Source organism: Callithrix jacchus, chromosome 9 (genome assembly GCF_049354715.1).
Source record: "Callithrix jacchus isolate 240 chromosome 9, calJac240_pri, whole genome shotgun sequence".
NCBI lineage: Eukaryota > Metazoa > Chordata > Mammalia > Primates > Cebidae > Callithrix > Callithrix jacchus.
The window spans coordinates 68,807,551-68,826,561 of NC_133510.1; the positions used below are offsets into that span (position 1 = coordinate 68,807,551).

General features: G+C 43.2%; 2 protein-coding genes across 17 annotated transcripts in view; both read right to left on the minus strand.

Moving 5' to 3' along the window:
• Nucleotides 1–1,726: 1,726 nt before the first annotated feature.
• The window catches only part of DIP2B (DIP2 acetate--CoA ligase B (putative)), a 265,368-nt gene continuing 248,083 nt past the window's right edge, over nucleotides 1,727–19,011 (minus strand). For all 16 annotated transcript variants that reach the window (XM_078336631.1, XM_078336628.1, XM_035256791.3 and 13 more), the window contains 7 exons: nucleotides 18,566–18,736; nucleotides 16,973–17,034; nucleotides 15,476–15,533; nucleotides 13,251–13,325; nucleotides 10,624–10,801; nucleotides 8,320–8,443; nucleotides 1,727–5,822 (listed from right to left, as the gene is read on the minus strand). In XM_078336631.1, coding sequence (XP_078192757.1) covers nucleotides 5,570–5,822; nucleotides 8,320–8,443; nucleotides 10,624–10,801; nucleotides 13,251–13,325; nucleotides 15,476–15,533; nucleotides 16,973–17,034; nucleotides 18,566–18,736 — 921 coding nt within the window. In that variant the 3' untranslated portion in view covers nucleotides 1,727–5,569. The remainder of the gene's footprint in view (nucleotides 5,823–8,319; nucleotides 8,444–10,623; nucleotides 10,802–13,250; nucleotides 13,326–15,475; nucleotides 15,534–16,972; nucleotides 17,035–18,565; nucleotides 18,737–19,011) is intronic.
• Nucleotides 16,345–16,867, minus strand: LOC103795227 (protein S100-A7). Its single transcript, XM_035256795.3, has one exon. It carries the CDS (start codon nucleotides 16,715–16,717, stop codon nucleotides 16,373–16,375), a length of 345 nt encoding a protein of 114 aa, XP_035112686.1. The 5' UTR covers nucleotides 16,718–16,867; the 3' UTR covers nucleotides 16,345–16,372.

A 19,011-nucleotide genomic window follows, 5' to 3' on the forward strand; every position in this document is an offset into this window, starting at 1 on the left:
AGCTTAAATTTACTACTCACGATTATGGAGGCTGGGAAGTCCAAGATCAAGGTGTCAACAGTTTCAGTGTCTGGTGAGGGCCTGGTCTCTGCTTCCAAGATGGTATCTTAAGTGCTGCTTCTTCTAGAGGGGACGAACACCATGGCCTCACATGGTGGAGGGCCAGAACGGCAAAAGGGCCTGCCCAGTTCTCTCTGGTACTTTTATAAGGGCGGTAATCCATTCACCAGAGCACAGCTCCTTTAACTTAATTCCCAAAAGGCCCCATCCTCTTAATGCTATCACACTGGGTCTTAAGATCCAACATATGAATTTTGGGCAGACACATACATTCAAACCACAGCAATCTCAATAATGAATTCGAATTCCCAGAATATGCAACTCCCCTTCCTGTTCACTATCTTATCTGGCTATCTCATCCTCTGAAATCCAGGTCAGAGGTTCCCTTCTCCTGCACAGTTACTCCTCAGTATCCCTCACCATTGCCTAAATGCTCTTACAATCAATGTCTGCTCTTAACCCTTGTATTGTATTGTGATTGTTATCTTATATTTATCTCCTTGAGGGCAGTGACTTGGTATTTTTCTCTCTCTGGCTTCAGTTCTTATCATAGTGCTTACTGGGTAGGCATAAATGTCTGTGACATGAAAAAATGTTCTCAGCTGCTAGAAAAGCCTGGAGCAGTTCAAGGACCAGTTTTAGTGTCTGAGAGCAGGCACAACTTGATGGGCTCCCACCAGGTTTCTTGAAACTAGGAATTGGAAGAGCAAATGAGGTATTATTTTAGGAAAAACTAAAATCCAGCCTAATTACAGATTAGAAAAAAATTCAAGTTCAGGCCAGATGTGGCGGCTCACACCTGTAATCCCTGCACTTTGGGAGGCTGAGGCAGGCAGATCACTTGAGGTCATGAGTTCAAGACCAGCCTGGCCAACACAGTGAAACCCTGTCTTTATCAAAAATACAAAAATTAGCTGGACATGGTGGCACAAGCCTTTAATCCCACCTACTGGGGAGGCTGAGGGTGGGAGAAACACTTGAATGTGGGAGGCAGTGATTGCAGTGAGCAGAGATCGCACCACTGCACTCCAGTGTAGGTGACTGAGTGAGACTCTGTCTCAAAAAAAAAAAAAAATTCAAGTTTATGATCAATAGTTTAAAACTAACAAATGACGGCTGGGTAAGGTGGCTCACACCTGTAATCTTAGCACTTTGAGAGGCCAAGGCGGGTGGATCACTTGAGGTCAGGAGTTTGGGACCAGCCTGGCCAACATGACAAAACCCTGTCTCTACTAAAAATACCAAAATTAACTGGGCATGTTGGCCCATGCCTGTAATCTCACCTACTCAGGAAGCTGAGACACAAGAATCCCTTGAACCCAGGAAGTGGAGGTTACAGTGAGCCGAGACTGTGCCACCGCACTCCAGCCTGGATGACAGAGCGAGACTCTGTCTCAAAAAATTAAAAAATATAACTACCAAATGCTATATGGGTGGGAGAAAACTAAACTATATTTATTACCTTGAAAAGTCCTGACAACAGGCTCCTTAATTTTCAAAGCGATACCATGATTCCCTGACTTAGTATCCTTTAATAGCACTGACGCGGGATCTCTGTGTTTACTTTCCTTAGACCACCCAGCTATCACTGGGTTTTACTATCTGAAGTTACATTTAAAATCTATGAATTCCCTAGCCTCCACCCAATGTGTGAAGGATTAAACAGTACCAGGCATCAATATTTATTAACACAAGACAAAGGAAACACATTCAATGAGTTAATAGAACACTGTCCAGCCAGATGTTAAATTTAAAAATGTATATCTAGTCTAACTTCAAATAAATAAAAAAACTTTATACATAATTACACAGTACTGTAGTTTGAATTTGACACAGGTAAATATCTTGACAGAAAGTAAACAAAACAGCATTTAGGACTAAATAATTATTCTTATATCTTTACAGTCTCTTCCTCTGGACAAATAACATGGCCCATCTACACACACCTAAACCAGAAATGTCATATGAATGATAAAGAAAAGGCCTATTATGTATTTGGAGTACTGCAGCTTTTTGCTCCAAATACTCGTGCTTTTACATCAAAGCAAACAACAAAAACAACACTAAGGCATAAATCTTGTTGGAGTTTGAGGATGAGGTGGTAACTCCTCATTGCTTTAGTCTAAAAGATTCCTGGATATTCAAGGAAAATAATTTATTTGGCCAAGATATAGAGCACCATGCCTGGGGCAGAGACCTTAACAGAAAACCTAAGGCCTCGGGCCCTTGTTGAGTCAACAAAAGCATTATGCAAGCATTGCCCAGGGACTAAAGGAGACACACTCATATGATCAAGACAGGCAATGGTCCCTAAACAGCCTGAGGCAACAAAAAAAAAAAAAGGTACTGGGGAGACCTAGCCCTTTATGAGGCAGGGAGTAAAGACTGCGGATTCACTGATGCCAATTAGCATGCTGTTCCTTGCCAGGGTCTTACTGATGCAGAAGATGGCATTTGTACAGCTCTAAGAATTCCCAGGGTCTAGGAATTTTCCTGAGGCAGCCCCTTTCTGATCTACTTCAGTTACTTCTGCCGAGAACCAGAAAGAGGTTCAGAAACCTTCAGGTCAATAGATTTCTCTTAACCGAGACAGGGACTTGTTACTTAGTTTTTTTCCCACAGACACAAAAACCCAGACAGAATATGTTCCAGAGGATTGGAAAGGCTGTTTCTATTAGTTAATGGCATTTCAGGCCTACCACAGAAGTGTTACTTAATGTGGATAGAGCAAGAGCACAGTGTCATCAAGAGAACGTTTTCTTACGCGAGTCTCTGTAAGAGCAGACTGTAAATCTGCAGATGATCCCACAAACACCATCTAAGCAGATGACTGGGCTCTCCTCTCTCTCCACAGGATGCTTTACCAGAGTTACTGATGAAGCTCCTCAAGGACAGTTCTTAGCCTTCCTTCCTCCATGAGCAGATTCTGGCTTTGGGGGACATGCAAAAGATCAATAAAGCAGAAAGCAAAAAATAAATCGAGGCCTGAAGAACTACGAAACTAGATAATGAGCCTCTAAGTAACTGGGAGTTGGCCAAACTTTGAGATTAACAGAGTAACGTATTTGAAGGAATGAGTACAGATCTGCACTGTCCATTATGGTAGCCACTAGTCACATTTGACTAAAGACTTGAAGAATGGCAATGGTTTGAACTGAGATGTGTTTAATACACGCTGAATTTCAAAGGCCTAATATGAAAAAAAGTACCTCATTAATAATTTTTATATTGATCCCATGTTGAAATGACAATGTTGAGCTATTGGGTTAAATCAAAGATATTAAAATTAATACCATGGGTTTCTTTTTACTTTTTAAAAATGTGGTTACTAGAAAAATTTAAAGTACAGCTATGTCTCTCATTATAGTATTTATAGTGGACAGTGCATCTCTAGATGCTTATACCCTAATCTGTGTTAGTAAGAATTATCAAAGCAACCCACAGAATAGCATCTAACCATAACTTTTAGAACCTGGGGATTACAGAGCTGGACTTATTTACATCAGCTTCAGGATCCCCTGCTTTGTTTAGTGAATCATTAAAAATAGTTTTCAGAAAATTACTTTCCAAATATCAGGCTGTGTTTTCTGCAAACCAAACCATCAATAGACACTGGGATTTCCTGTGTGCCCCAATGTAAGTGCTTTTTTTCTGTCCATCCTAGGACTTCCCTCATCACGTGTAAATTAATTCCATCAAAATGCTGAAAAAGAGATCTGGAACTGGCAAATGTCCTGAGCTCTGCCCTCTGTGGAGGAGGGGTGGGGAAGAAAAGAGGATTATGTGAAGGGAGTTACAAAGTGGCTTTTAGTCACAAGACCGTGTAAAGGCAGCCCAGAGCACTGCCACCACAAAGGAGCTGGTCTTTGCATTATAAACCTTATTTTCAGGGTAATTACAAGTCTTAAAAATTGTTTAAAAACATATTTAGTTTACATGATGTTACAGTGGGGTAAATAATATGCAGTATTAAAATAGTCTAAATAAATATTTACACAATAGACCAGAGTGGGTCAAAGAGAACCATTCTGCTTTAACAAGTTAACTCTTTTCACTTTTGAGTACTTCTTAATTTTAAAAAATATTTCTGTTAAGAAAAAAATAATAAGATTCAACTATATTCAAATATATGAAGTATCAGACCAAAGAAAGGAAACCGAGCCAGAGGCCAAACTCAGTCCTGTCTCAGTCTGCTTGGCCTGGGCACCACAGTTATTTCAAAAGAGTTTCCTGCATACGTCAGACTTCCCCGATTTCAGCATAAGCCTGGCTGCTTTGGCAACCCAGATTGGTTGGTTTTGTGTAGTTACATGGCCTTACAGTTCCATGTGACAGTGGATCCCCACTGCCTTCCTGGCCTATCATTCTTGTTTTAAACCCCCTGCCCTCAAGAACAGGAAGAACAGAGGACACTCTTCAGTTTTCAGAAAAGAGAAGTTATATGGATAAACTGTATACGTACACAGTTTATGTAAACTGTACACAGTTTACGATGGGCCTGGAAAAGAGGAAATCCTAAATTCTTACATAGTCACTCTAATTTTGAAAGATTATTTTAACACTGGGGCCAGAATAAGTTATTGTGGTTCCTTAGAATAGGGTGGGCTCTGATGAATCTTAGCTTTGTGTTAGCATTTTGATTTTTAAATTGAGATTTTCAGCTTTTAGAAACAGGCTGAATTCATAGAAGCTTAAGCTGATTCCGGGAATGCAAGCTTTAAAAACAAACATAGGCAGCTTTAGTTTATAAAATACACCAACCAACAGAGACATAGAACAATGTGCAGCAAAACCTGCAAACAATCTGCCCTTTTTTGTTACCTAATCAATTACACAACATTAAGAGAATATTGAAATTCTCTCAAAGTTGAAATGTTTCTAATGTGGTTGTTGTAACTATACAAGCCAGTTCTTCAAATTTCTAGCTGAATTATGTGTATTCTTATTTACATGTTTTAAAACACTGGTCAAAATGTTTTACAGTCAAGAATTATATATATAAAGTAATTCTTATATTCAATGGGTTATCTAATTTGCTTATGGGTGACTGAAAGAAAGCTGAGTAGTTCCATGTTAACAAACCCCACAGAACACCTAGCTACAGCAAAATGGCAAAATACAGTACAGAGTGGGGAACTGTGTCACTCAGACTACCCCTTTCATGTGAATTCATTAATTCCCTTACAAAATTCTAAAACGGTATTAGATAAAAATACAAGTATGTACAACAGATGAAAAAAATGCAACATGCATGTAATTGCTTTAGAAACGTGCTGCTCACGCTATGTCAAAGCACATGTCTACCAAACTGTTAACATTTTTTTCATTTGCCATCACAGAATTCCCCTTTCCTGTGTGTTTTATGATTGCAGAATCCCACAGGATGAGATGAAGAATATCATGTAGCCATCTCAGCTTATTTCACATCGTTTGAAAGCCTGCTCCTAGCCACAGGTCTTCTGTCTTTGCAATTCTTCAGAATGGCCCCCTGCAGTCCCTGCAAGGCTAGTTACATGTTATAAGCTACATAGATGGGGTCTAACTGGTCAGCTAGGAAGCTATCACGGAGGTGCATCCTCTGCTTCTCTCCTCTGGAGTTGATCGGGATGACGCCTGGGTCCACCACAACCACGACGCCAACGATGAGGTAATGCTCTTCCAGGACCACATTGGTCACTAATGGGACCAGATCTAGGGCTTCCTGTTCAGAACCGCACAGTTCCACAACCACCACAAGCAAGTTGGTCCATGTGAACACGGCACTGCAATTTCAATGACAGTTCGTTAACTTGTCGCTACATTTTTCAGTGATCTTTTGTACCATCTGTCCCAGACTTATACCCATTTCCCTGCCTTCTCCCCTCAATCCCAACCAGAAGGTCAGCAGTCATGTCTACAATATATGACACCTTTTAACTTTACCTGACAAGACCGAGGGAAAAATTATATACAAAATATATATATAAGAGACACCTTGCCCCTGTGAACACCGCTGAGGTGTCGTCCAGAATCTCCTGGGAGTCTGAAAGTGGAATTGAAAGTCATTGGGCTGGGCACGGTGGCTCAGGCCTATAATCTCAGCACTTTGGGAGGCTGAGATGGATGGATCAGTTGAGGTCAGGATTTTGAGACCAGCCTGGCCACCATGGAGAAATGCCATCTCTACTAAAAATACAAAAATTAGCCAGGTGTGGTGGCAGGCACCTGTAGTCCCAGCTACTCTGGAGGCTGAGGCAGGAGAATCATTTGAACCTGGGAGGCGGAAGTTGCAGTGAACCGAGTTTGCACCACTGCACTCCAGCCTGGGCGACAGAGTAAGACTTGGTCTCAAAAAAAAAAAAAGTTAACTGGTCATTTGAACCAATGACATCAATTTGAATATTCTGGAGCAGCCAGGGGCACAGAGAAGCAGAGAGAATCCTTCTTCAGGGAGGAGAAAAAGAAAGAAGGGAATTCCCATATGGCTCTAGAAAGTAAGGGGACAGTGGTTCCTGATGGCCTTCCCATTCCCTTATTTCTTCCTTTCCTGAGACCCAGAGTTAGTTTTTTTGGATCTTCTCAGATAGCCAGGTATTCTTTCCATTAATTCTTTCACTTAAGCTTTTTTGAAGGGAGTCTGTTATCTGCCCCATACAAGCTTTGACTAAGATAATATTCTTGTATTTTTGGGTTTTTTTTTTAGACTAGGCAAATGCAGTAGTGAGAAAGGAGGAAAGAGTAGAACGAAGAGTTAGACTGATTTGTAACTGACTGTGAACAATTAATTGAATTAACTCACTACCTTCAGCCCAGCCTAAGACAGTATTTTAAAATTTTTTTTACTTTTTCCCTTTTCTCAAAAGGTGTCAATAAGACAGTGTTTTTAAACCCAACAGGAAGAGAGTCTGACTCACATGAGTTATTAATGTCCTATGCAAATGTCTCCTATTGTGTAAAGGGGACAGAAGCCACTTTCCACTGAGTGAGGTTACTGGGTTAGAAGATAGGGCCTGACTTGATATGCAGGGCTAAACTGCATTAAAAACAGATTCCAATCATTAAAGAAAGATGTAGATATTATCTGGTTCCATTAAGAGTCAAATGTCTAAAATGAGAAAGGGACGATGGCACCCAGCCTCTCCGGATGCTTTCCAGATGTCTAAAGATGTTCTTGTCTTGGTCAGAGTCTTGTTCAGGTCTGGGGAGAGACTCCGACGACGACAAAAGCTTTGTTAGACAAAGAAGTATCTGGAAAGCATGAGCAACCATCGAAAAACTGTGGCGGTTTAGCACAGGGAAAAGTGGTGAGGCAGGACACGTTCATTAAAATATGTAGAAAACAAACCAAACAGATTCTGCATTGGTAAAGAACCCAGAATGAAAGCCAGTAGGTAAACATGACAGAGGTGTTTTTTTTTTTTTTAAGTTGTTTTTCTGAGACAGTCTCAGTCTGTCACCAGGGCTGGAGTGCAGTGGCACAATCTCGGCTCATGGTAGCCTCAATCTTCCAGGCTCATGTGACCCTCCCACCTCAGTTTCTTGAGCAGCTGGAACTACAAGCATGCTACCACACCTGGCAAATTTTTGTATTTTTGGTAGAGATGGGGTTTTGCCATGTTGCCCAGGCTGGTCTTGAATTCCTGGGCTTAAGCAATCTGCCCACCGTGACCTCCCAAAGTTCTTGGATTACAGATGTGAGCCACTGTGGCCAAACCACAGTTTTACAGATATTGGATGATCCTTTTTATCAGGAAAAATGGAGGAGGAATTCCTGCCAAGAGCAGGAAGCTGGATGAGATAATATCAATTACCCTTTTCACCTGCTTACCACTTAATTGTTTACAAAGCACATTCTCATTTGATGCTTCTGATAATTAGGAAGTAGCAGAGTGTTTTACAGATGAGGAAAGCAGTGTGGGAAAGCACAGCCTTTAAGCTGGTTCTTTCCACCATATTACACTGACTCCTAAGAAGTCAATGATCTCTTAGTCCCTTCCCATTATGACAGTCTATCACTAAAAAAGGACTCAGTTCCAGTGTTCCACAGAAGGTGCCAGAGTATTCCCCAAGGGCCTCATGGCCTCATTTGGCTCTTGTGGATAGGCCTTGTTGGCCACAGCAGATTGTGTACCCAAGACAAGAATCAGTCTACTTCCTTACTCCTCCCATGGAGCTCTACGTCTCAAGGTGGGTATGTGATACCAATGACCAAATAAATAGCTCAGTTGAGATTATGACTAAAGCTGAAGTGGGAAGCACAGTGTGTGCTGGGGAAGTTACCATTCAGCAATGCTTCTGTGGATCCGGGACACTGAGGTCTCTATATCGATCGGGTGGTATCGTAATCCTCTCAGCTCCAGCGTTTCATCCAGTGCTCCCACCACATACAGTGCATCATGACGCTCTGACAGAAAGAAACAGAAAAATGTGGCTCACACATATACTGAGTGCAACGTAACACTGGTGTCCAGAGCATAGGGGTCAGACTGCCTGTCACCTGGCTCTGCCCTTACCACTGTAACTCTGAACAAATTCCTTAAGGCTGTGAATTTTGCTGCCCCTCTGTGGGATAATAATCATTGCCTACTGTGAGGATTCATTAGGTTAATCCATTCATGGTAGTTAATATGGTACATGGTACACTATAAATGATACCAGAAATTAGCTATTATTATTTTTACTTATTTATTTATTTTATTTATTTTGTTGTTGTTTTTGTTTGTTTATTTATTTATTTATTTTTGAGACAAAGTCTCACTCTTGTCACCCATGCTGGAATGCAATGGTGCAATCTTGGCTCACTGCAACCTCCGCCTCCCACGTTCAAGTGATTCTCCTGCCTCAGTCTCCTGAGTAGATGGGATTTACAGGTGCCTGCCACCACGCCCAGCTAACTTATATATTTTTAGTAGAGAGGGGGTTTTACCATGTTGGCCAAGCTGGTCTCGAACTCCTGACCTCAGGTCATCTGCCTGCCTTGGCCTCCCAAACTGCTGGGATTACAGGCATGAGCCACCGCACCCAGCTAGCTGCTATTATTATTATTACATGTTAGGAACTGTGTTACATGCTGGGGAGACAAAGCTGATAAAACCGAATTCCTACTCTGAAGATCCTTACAGTTGAGGCAGGGGAAAAGATGAACCAAGAGACATTCCATTCTAATGTAGCAAGCCCACCAACAGGAATGTGTATGAGGTTCAGAGGGGCAGAGGACATCCACTGAGTCCAGCTCCTAAAAGGTTCAGAGAAGGCTCCTGGAAAAGCTGAGGGCAGAGCTGAGCCCTTGAGGACAAACAGGCTCAGCCAGAGGGGAGGGGAAGAGGAAAGAGAGGAAGTTGAGAGGGAGAGGAGATGAGCAAGTGTCATTCTTCTAGGTAGCTTCATGGAATACAGATATTAGGAGAAGGGCTGTAGAACGGGGGAGAGTAGTCCTGGTTTCTAACAGGCTTGTCATCTAGCTAGGACACAGAAGGAAGATGATTCACAGTAATTTCTGGAAAAACGCAGACTTCTGAAAAATTGAGCAAAACAAAGTGACTGAAGCTGTTGGAGTGAAAAAGATCAGGAGGTCCAGCAGAGGCTCCCATCACCTGGTGAGCTCATGAAGACTGATGACAAAAACAACAGAAACATAGCTATGAATGACTAATGGGCACTTCCTGTGTGCCAGCCACCATTCTAGGCATCTAAATGCATCACGTCCTTTAATCTCACATCATTTCCATGAGGCAAGAAACAATCATCCCCATTTTCTAGGTAGGAAACAGAGGCTAAGTGATTGCTTAAGGTCACCCCAGCAAATGGCAGAGGTGGGCTGCAATATCGGGGTACCAGGCAGGGATGCCACCCTCTGCTCCAATGGGTTGCCCCTGCCTCTCTATGAAATCTGGGGAACTATGGACACTGGTCAGTATGAAACTATGGAGAATTTAGGCCTTTAAAATCCAGTGAGTTATATATCTATCACTTCTTCAAGCACAGGATACAGTCAGTATTGTGCATTTTTAAATGGCTATCACTGCCAGTTCAGGAAGAAAGGGTGACGATAGCAGTGAAGCTGTGACAATCAACTGGGCAGAGGATGACAGGAGAGAATCCTCATATCAGAGGCCTGACCAGAAAGCAGGCTGTGTCCAATGCGAGACACCAGGGGGCTGCCATGCCTCAGTAAGATGGCTCCTCAGAACTGATGCCCGTCTCAGGGAATAGGGCTGTTCCTCCTGCTCCCCGAGTGGTATGCAGGGTAGAAGAGCTAAAAGATGTAATCCTTGTTCGGGGTGTGGAATCAGCCCTGCAGGGACTGAAAGTTTGTGTTTGGCCAGGGACGCTCACTCGCCATCAGGCACATCTCTTTGACTCACAGCTCAGGATGCTCCTGAACTAGCCCCAAGTGCTCACTTCCCAGACACTCTTCACAGGGCAAAGCATGACTCCAAATGAATAGAGAGTCACTTATGGGTTCAAGAGTCACAGAAAGAAGTAAATACACACACTCCACAATCCGAGAAAAGCTGAGGGAGGTCAGCTAGTGCTACAGAAACACAAAGCAGGCCCAACAGGGAGGAGCTGCTGCAGAAGTACCTCCAGTGGCCGCTGTGAGCTCAGTCCGGCGGACAAAACCAAGGTATCCTGTCCGAGCCCAGAGGGTCTGAGCAGCATCTCCAAAGCTGAGGCGAGTGTTGAAATGATCAGCTTGAAGAGTCTCACTATCATAGATGGTGTAGTAGCCGCTGGCTGTATGGGGACTGTTCACCCAAATCTACAAGAAAAGGGCTTTGGTCACAACTCACTGGGAACACACAACTGTATTAATTCTCTTGGATCAGGTTATTTTGATTTTTTAAATCTCATTTTTATATGAAAAACAACACAACTGCATTAATAAAAGCAGCTAACATTTACCAGGTGCTCACTATGTACCTCATCTCCATCCAACCCTATACATATGACAACACAGGTCACACAACATTGTTCCCGTTCCCATTTTACAGATGAAAAAACAAGGAGTTAACTACTTCACCTAAGATGCAGAAATGAGGAGACTCATATCCATGCCTGTGTGGCTCTGGTGGCCGTGCTCCCACCCACAGGCTACCCTGCCTCCCTGGCTCGTTTCTCACCCTCCTCCAGAGTCCCATGAACACATCAGGGATCATTTCTGTGCTTCCAGGATAGCTATGGAAGCCCAGAGGGAAACGCCATGGGATGTTTGAGTTTCTAATATAAACAGAGCAATAATTAACAATATTACTGGGAATCATTATGTGACAGACACTGTTCCATGTACATTACAGATGGAGGTATTAATACATTTAATTGTTATAATGATTTTAACTCAGGAGGTGAGGTAGGTGCTATTATTATAACTTAAAAAAATTTTTAAATAGGCTGGGTGTGGTGGCTTATGCTTGTAATCCGAGCACTTCAGGAGGCTGAGGTGGGTGGATCACTTAAGGCCAGGAGTTCAACACCAGCCTGAAACCCCATTTCTGTTAAAAATACAAAGTTAGCCAGGTGTGGTGGTGCACACCTGTGATTCTAGCTACTCAGGAGGCTGAGGCAGGAGAATCACTTGAACTAGGGGGATGGAGGTTAAAGGGAGCCAAGATGGGCTCAGAGCAAGGCTCTGTCTCAGAAAAAAAAAATTTTTTTTAAAGTAGAGATGGGGTCTTTGCTGTGTTGCCCAGCTGGCCTCAAACTTCTGGTCTCAAAGTGGAGTGGCTTTAAATCCTCCTTCAGCCACTCAAAGTGCTGGGATTACAGACATGAGCCACTGCACCTGACCAGTGCTATTATTATTTATGAATGAGGAAACTGAGTCCCCAAGAGATTAACCTGTCTAATATCGAGAAGCTAATACGTGGCAGAGCCCAGGTCATCTGGCTCCTGTACTTACAGTATTCCTCCCATTCAGCTATGTGATGAAATATCAGCATCCTTCAAAGATTTTGGGGGGCTGGGTGTGGGGACTCATGCCTGTAATCCTAGCATTTTGGGAGGCTGAGGCAAGTGGATCATGTGAGCTTAAGAGTTTGAGACCAGCCTGGGCAACATAGTGAAATCCTGTCTCTACTAAAAATACAAAAAGTTAGCTGGGAATGGTGGCATGTGCCTGTAGTCCCAGGTACTTGGGAGGCTTAGGCACAAGTATACTTGAACTCAGGAGGCAGAGGTTGCAGTAAGCCCAGTCTGGGTGACAGAGTGAGACTCTGTCTCAAAAAACTAAACCAAAACAAAGATTTAGGGGAAGAAAAATTAACTATTTTACATAGTTAATTTTTATATCCTTATATATTATATATATATATATATATATTTTTTTTTTTTTTTTTTTTTTTTGAGACAGAGCTCTGTCTCCCAGGCTTGAGTGCTGTGGCACCATCCTGGCTCACTGCAACCACCTCCCAGGTTCAAGCGATTCTCCTGCCTCGGCCTCTTGAGTGCCTGAGATTACCTATGTGCAACACAACACCCGGCTAGTTTTTGTATTTTTTTTTTTTTTTTTTTGAGACGGAGTCTCACTCTGTCACCCAGGCTGGAGTGCAATGGTGCGATCTCGGCTCACTGCAACCTCTGCCTCCCAGGTTCATGCAATTCTCCTGTCTCAACCTCCTGAATAGCTAGGATTACAGGCATGTGCCACTGTGCCCAGCTAAGTTTTGTGTTTTTAGTAGAGACGGGGTTTCAACATCTTGGCCAGGGTGGTCTTGAACTCCTGACCTTGTGATCCACCCGCCTCGGCCTCCCAATGTGTAGGCGTGAGCCACCGCGCCTGGCCCATATATTTATATATAATTTTTTATTTTGGTTAAAGGGCTGGGCCTGTATTTTTTTTGTTAATGCAAATATAAATACATTTTAGAATACAATATAACATTTGAATGACCTTAAACATTTTTTAATATGTGACTCCTTTCCGTTTCATAACTTAATAGGTGGGAACATGTAGGATTACTCACTTTCCTTTCTAGCTAAGGGTATGTCAGTGGACAAATGTGACATGACTTCTAGTCTGAGTGTGTAAATCTTCCCTTGATCCCAGTTTCAATCTCCCTCTTCTATTTCAGTCTCATGCTTTACAGGAAAAAAAAAAAAAACTCTATTCACAACGGGGGAAAGCTAAATCCAGTTTTACTGATTTCTAAAATGTGAACCCTAGAGTTTTTTACTGCTGACTTTTCAGAGTAAAAATGAAAATTATTACACACCTCCCCAAGGTGAGAGTCTCCAACCGGCCCTTTGGTCTCAGGATTAACAATGACCACTTTCACTCCAGGTAAAATCTAAGCATCAAAGAGAAAATACAAAGATTGGGTTCAGTGAAATCCAGTGACCTCCAGGAAATGCACAGTTACCTGCTGGAGAGGTGGGACAGGCACACAGGGCAGAAGCCAGCTGTAACAGCATCACAGCAGCTACCGAGGGGACAATGGCAGACACCTTCCATCTTGCTCTTATTGAATCTTCCTCAGTTCATTGAAGACCAAAGCTCTAATAAAACTCAGCCTCAAAAATAAAACAGGGAGACAGTCTGCCATCTCTTCAAAGGGATCAGAAACTACAGATCAGGACCTTAACAGAATTTGTAAAATAACCTTCCCCTTTTCATGCTCTTTCTCATTCACTGGAATGATGGCAGTAAAACCCCTTAAAACAGAAAGGGCAGCAGGCAGAGAAAGCCTGAGTGACTCCACTCCAGACTTCAGTTAGGCCAGAGTTGGAGCAACATGAAGAGTGAGAGAGGACAATGGCAGCTTTGCAGGACAAAAGGATATCCACGACTCCAGGATTTTCCTCAGGAAGGAAAAGATGCAAATGCTGGCCGAGGGAATGCCTCAGCCATTCTAGCCAAAAAATGGTCTCTCTGTTTACCCATATTCTTCCCCCTTTGAAGTCCCTTTTTATTTTGGGTTTCTAAAGTATGGGGTTACTCTAGAAGCCCTCAATAATTATCTGGACACAAATATCTAAAACCTCAAGGAAGAGATGAGGCTGGGAACAGGCTAATGCTCGTGAGTTGTGCTTGGCTGCTGAGGCAAGTGAAGATGTGACAAGGCAGTGACACAATCAGCCAAACCCCCCTGGCACATGCAAGCAGCGAGTGAGAATGGAGTAAGTGTCCCATGGGGTGATACACCACTGGATAGGTTTCATAGGGTTTTTTTTTCCTTCACAGTTTTTTCTCTGCCCTTCAGAATTACTAGAAGGGATTCTGAGGCATCATCATATCTCATCAAAGGGCAGAGAAACTCCCACCTGTCTTGACAATGCATGTGGGTGTCTTATCTTTAGCAAATTGTTTCTCACTAAATCTCTCTTTTGATGATTTAGAGGCTAATTCTAATCTAAGAAATGTTACTCCCACAGAATTCTCTCAAGTATCTTTAATCTCATCCCCATTCTGATTTTCCTTTCAACTTTAAATGCGTGTGTATCTTCCCTGACCTCAAGCCACACTCCCATCTTGGCCTCTCCTAGCTTTCTCCTTGTGATGTTTATAAAACAGAACCAGGCTGGGCACAGTGGCTCATGCCTATAATCCCAGCACTTTGGGAGGCTGAGGCAGGCAGATCACCTAAGGTCAGGAGTTCAAGACCAGCCTAATCAACATGGTGTGAAACCACGTCTTTACCAAAAATACAAAAATTAGCTGGGCATGGTGGCAGGTGCCTGTAACTCCAGCTACTCGGGAGGCTAAGACAGGAGAATCACTTGAACCTGGGAGGCAGAGGTTGCAGGGAGCTGAGATTGTGCCACTGTGCTCTAGCCTGGGTGGCAGAGTGAGACTCTGTTTAAAAAAAAAAAAAATGGCCGGGCACAGTGGCTCACGCCTGTAATCCCAACACTTTGGGAGGCCGAGGCGGGTGGATCACGAAGTCAAGAGATCAAGACCATCCTGGTCAACATGGTGAAACCCTGTCTCTACTAAAAATGCAAAAAATTAGTTGGGCATGGTGGTGCGTGCCTGTAATCCCAGCTACTCAGGAGGCTGAGGCAGGAGAATTGCCTGAACCCAGGAGGTGGAGGTTGCGGTGAGCCAAGATTGCGCCATTGCACTCCAGCCTCGGTAACAAAAGTGAAACTCCGTCTCAAAAAAAAAAAAAAAAAAAAAGACAGTCCTCCTGAGCAGTCTAGGAAAAAACAAAAGAATCAGCTCTTCTATCCACCTTTCATACAATGAGCACTGCATTTCGCTAGTCAGTCAATAAGAATAACATGTCAGTTGGATTTTTTTTAAAAATCTATGGAAATTAAGAGAGTTCAAATTTATTATTCTTATTTATGTACCTATATGAATTTGAAGTATGAGCCAAGCTGAAAGTATCAAATTTCAATTAAGGATTGCCCTGGACACTAATACGGCTTCCGGTTTCCTTAAAATGAACCACTTTTCCACGCAGCCTACCTTCCCATGGTCATCAGAACAATTTACCTTTCCAGACTCTGAGAGGAGCAAACTCTGGGGGGCGCCACGTTCCACAAGACGAACCCTGCAGAAGAACGGTATTTACTGTATATAGGGTTTTTAAGAAGAGAAGTCACTACATTCCTGATGCTCAGTGCTGCCTTCCCACGACCTCTAACTTGTCTATCTTCCTCACACTACAGCAGGGTTTCTCAAACTCAGCACTACTATTTTGGCCAGATAATTTTTTGTTGAAAGAGGCTATCCTGTGCATTGTAGAATGGTTAGCAACACCTCTGGCCTCTGCCCACTAGATGTCAGTAGCAAGCCCCTTTTATGACAACCCAAAACGTTTCCAGACATTTTCAAATGTCCTACAGGGGCGGCAAATTCTTCCTAGGTTTCAAACTGCTGCATGAGAGAAATGCTCTACCTATGCAGGGCAGGGCAGTGCAGTGGGGCACTCCAGATAACACATCCAAGGCAGTGGGACTTGAAGAGGCCTCAGAGCCCTGGGCCAATGCTCAGCTCAGGACCCAGCTAAAATTCCCTTTTGGGCTGAGGAGGCAAGCTTTTTTACCCACGGGGCTCAGATAAAGTGTTGTTTCAAAAACCCTATGCTGCTCATTTATCTTATCTGTCCTATCTTAGAGGAAAGAGACTGTCCATTTTAGTTTAATTTATATCAAATGTCACAAAATACTTTTATATCGGTAAAAACTAAGTATTATAGTTTAATATTAAAGAATGGTGTAGCAACGGAGAAAATTAAAGCTTTCTTACAAATGTAAATCTTACGTATTAATGATAAAAACAAATTCCTTCTCTCTTCCCATTCCCCTCCTAGAAGATAGAACAAAAGGAATGAGGAAAAATGCTGGCTCTGATGTTCAAAATTTTTTTTTTTTGGTGGTGGGACACACTTTATTGTTTCTGGGGTCTCTGGAGGCCCCGGGTGGGGCTGGACCACTGGCTTCCCCCAGAACAGGGCTCCGCTCCATGGCTCTGCTTGTGGTAGTCAATGGCTATGTCTCCCAAAAGGGGCAGATACTCAGAAAAATCAATCTTCTTATCCCCATTCTTGTCCTTTTTCTCAAAGGCATTAGCCAGGTAATTTGTGCCCTTTTTTCCACAGGCACTGAGGAAGTTGGGGAAGTTCTCCTTCATCATCGTCAGCAGGCTCGGCTTGTCAATCTTGTCACGTCCAGTGTATTTGTGAAACATGTTGATCATGCCCATTATGGACTTCTCAGCCTGAGTGCTGCTCATCTTTGCTTTCAGAAAGCAGAGGTGGGAAATGTCACCAGGGAAAGGATGAGTGAGATGTGTGCCTTTTTTTTTTTTTTTTTTTAAAGACGGGGTTTCACCATGTTGGTCAGGCTGGTCTTAAACTCCTGACCTCAGGTGATCTGCACACCTCCAAAGTGCTTGGATTACAGGCATGAGCCACCATACCCGGCCCGAGGTTCAGAATTTTTTATGCTTAGGAATAAGTAGGGAAGGAGCATAATAAATCTGATATACCTGTCATGTCTTAGCGATTTCAGATCCACATACACAGTAGTCGGATCAGGCCCTGAGGTTCCCTAAAGAAAGACAAATCAATGCATTGTTTAGAATTTTGATAAACTGTATTTCACATTTTCAAACCAAGAAATAATTTAGCCATATACATGAACAATCCACACTCTTTTCACCTCTCCTCCCTTTGGAAAGTAGGCCCCCTGCTCTCCCTCTTATCACAGGGACTATGGCAGCACTGAAACGTTTCCATGCTGAGGAGGGCTTTCATCCCTGGATTCAAAGCAGAAGTGAGACAAGTTGGCAACTCAGGGCCTTTCAAAACCAACACTGGCCACAGTGACAGCAAGAGGCCTATGATGGGGCTCAAGGTTAAACCATCAAGACCCTTCTGAAAGAAGAAGGTCACAGAAGACCTGAAATAATCCACCCATGTGTACTATCTTTTTTAACCCATTGTTGTCCATGTCTATTATTTGCCTTATTTTTTTAAGAGACAGGGTCTCAATCTGTTGCTCAGGCTGCTGAAGTGCAGCAGTGCAATCATATCTCACTGCAGCCTCAACCTCCTAGGCTCAAGCAATCCCCCTGCCTCAGACTTCCAGGTAGCTGGGACTAGAGGCATGCACTATACCCAGCTATTTTTTTGGGGGGATGGGGATAGAGATGAGGTCTCCCTATGTTGCCCAGGCTGGTCTCAAACTTCAGGACTTAAGCAGTCCTCCTGCCTTGGCCTCCCAAAGTGTTGTGATTATAGGCATGAACCACCATACCTGGCCCTATATTTGCCTTATTAGCTAAATTAATACACAAAGTTAGTCTCAGTTCTAATCCCTCTTCTGTTATTTACCCATCGAGAATAACATGACAAAGTTGCCATCTGGGTAGAGAAGAGAATACAAGCTTATTGTTTGAAAAAAAAAAAAAAAAAGGTACAGAATATAGAGACAGAAAAACAAAAGGTCAGGGCTGGGCGAGGTGGCTCATGTCTATAATCCTAGCACTTTGGGAGGCTGAGGTGGGTGGATCACCTGAGGTCAGAAGTTTGAGACTAGCCTGGCCAACAGGGTGAAACCCTGTCTCTACTAAAAATAGAAAAAAAATAGCCAGGTGTGGTGGCAAGTGCCTGTAATCCCAGCTACTCTGTAGACTGAGGTGAGAGAACCGCTTGAACCCAGGAGGTGGAGGATGCAGTAAGCTGAGACTGTGCCACTACACTGCAGCCGGGGTGAAAGTGAGACTGTTTCAAAAAGAAAAACAGAAGAAGGTCAGATACAAGCAAAATCCAAATAGGACTCAAATCTTTGTGACTCATCATCATGACCACATGCTGATGACTCGAGGAAACACTAACACTGTGCTCACCGCCAGCACTGCTCTGAGAGTACGGAGCTGCCTAGGGAAGCACAGTACTGCTACCTTCACCTTACAGACCAGCAAAATGACACAAAGAAATCGAGATAAAAAGCCCAAAGTCCCAAAGCAAGTAAGTGTGGCTGGGGCCCAAGCCCAGACAGCCTGGCTTCAAAGCCCATGCTCTGGGACACTCCACAGTCCTCTCCAGTTTGTGAGCAGACAAGATTTCATGAGGGTCACCTGTAAACATATTGCTACATTGACTCTTGATCCAAAAGTGGTGCTGACAGCCCGCGGGGACAGCCCGATGTCTTTGAAGAGCTTGGAGAAGGACTGCTGGAGTGCAACACGGGGCCGCTCCTCTGCCACCACCACACAGGTCCGGACGCAGGAGAGGTTGATCCCTCTGGTCTGCAAGACACCGTTGCATAAGACACCAATGGGAGCGAAGTCAGTAGGATCATAAAAGCACTGAACAGGTAGGGCCACTGTTCTCGCTCCTTGGTCAGGAAAAGCCAAGCAACTTTGTATTCTTACCTCAGGCACACAGAGAAAGCAGCTTTCAGAAAAGAAGAAACGGCCAAGGCATCCCATTAAAATCACTATCTGCTGGTAAATTTGCTTATTCTCTAGTTCTTTCCCTTTTCTTCTAAAAATCTAAGGCTCTTCAGCAATATATTTTTTTC

Excerpts from the sequence above, each read along its gene's own strand:
- LOC103795227 (XM_035256795.3), bottom strand. The coding sequence starts at position 16,717 with ATGAGCAGCACTCAGGCTGAGAAGTCCATAATGGGCATGATCAACATG.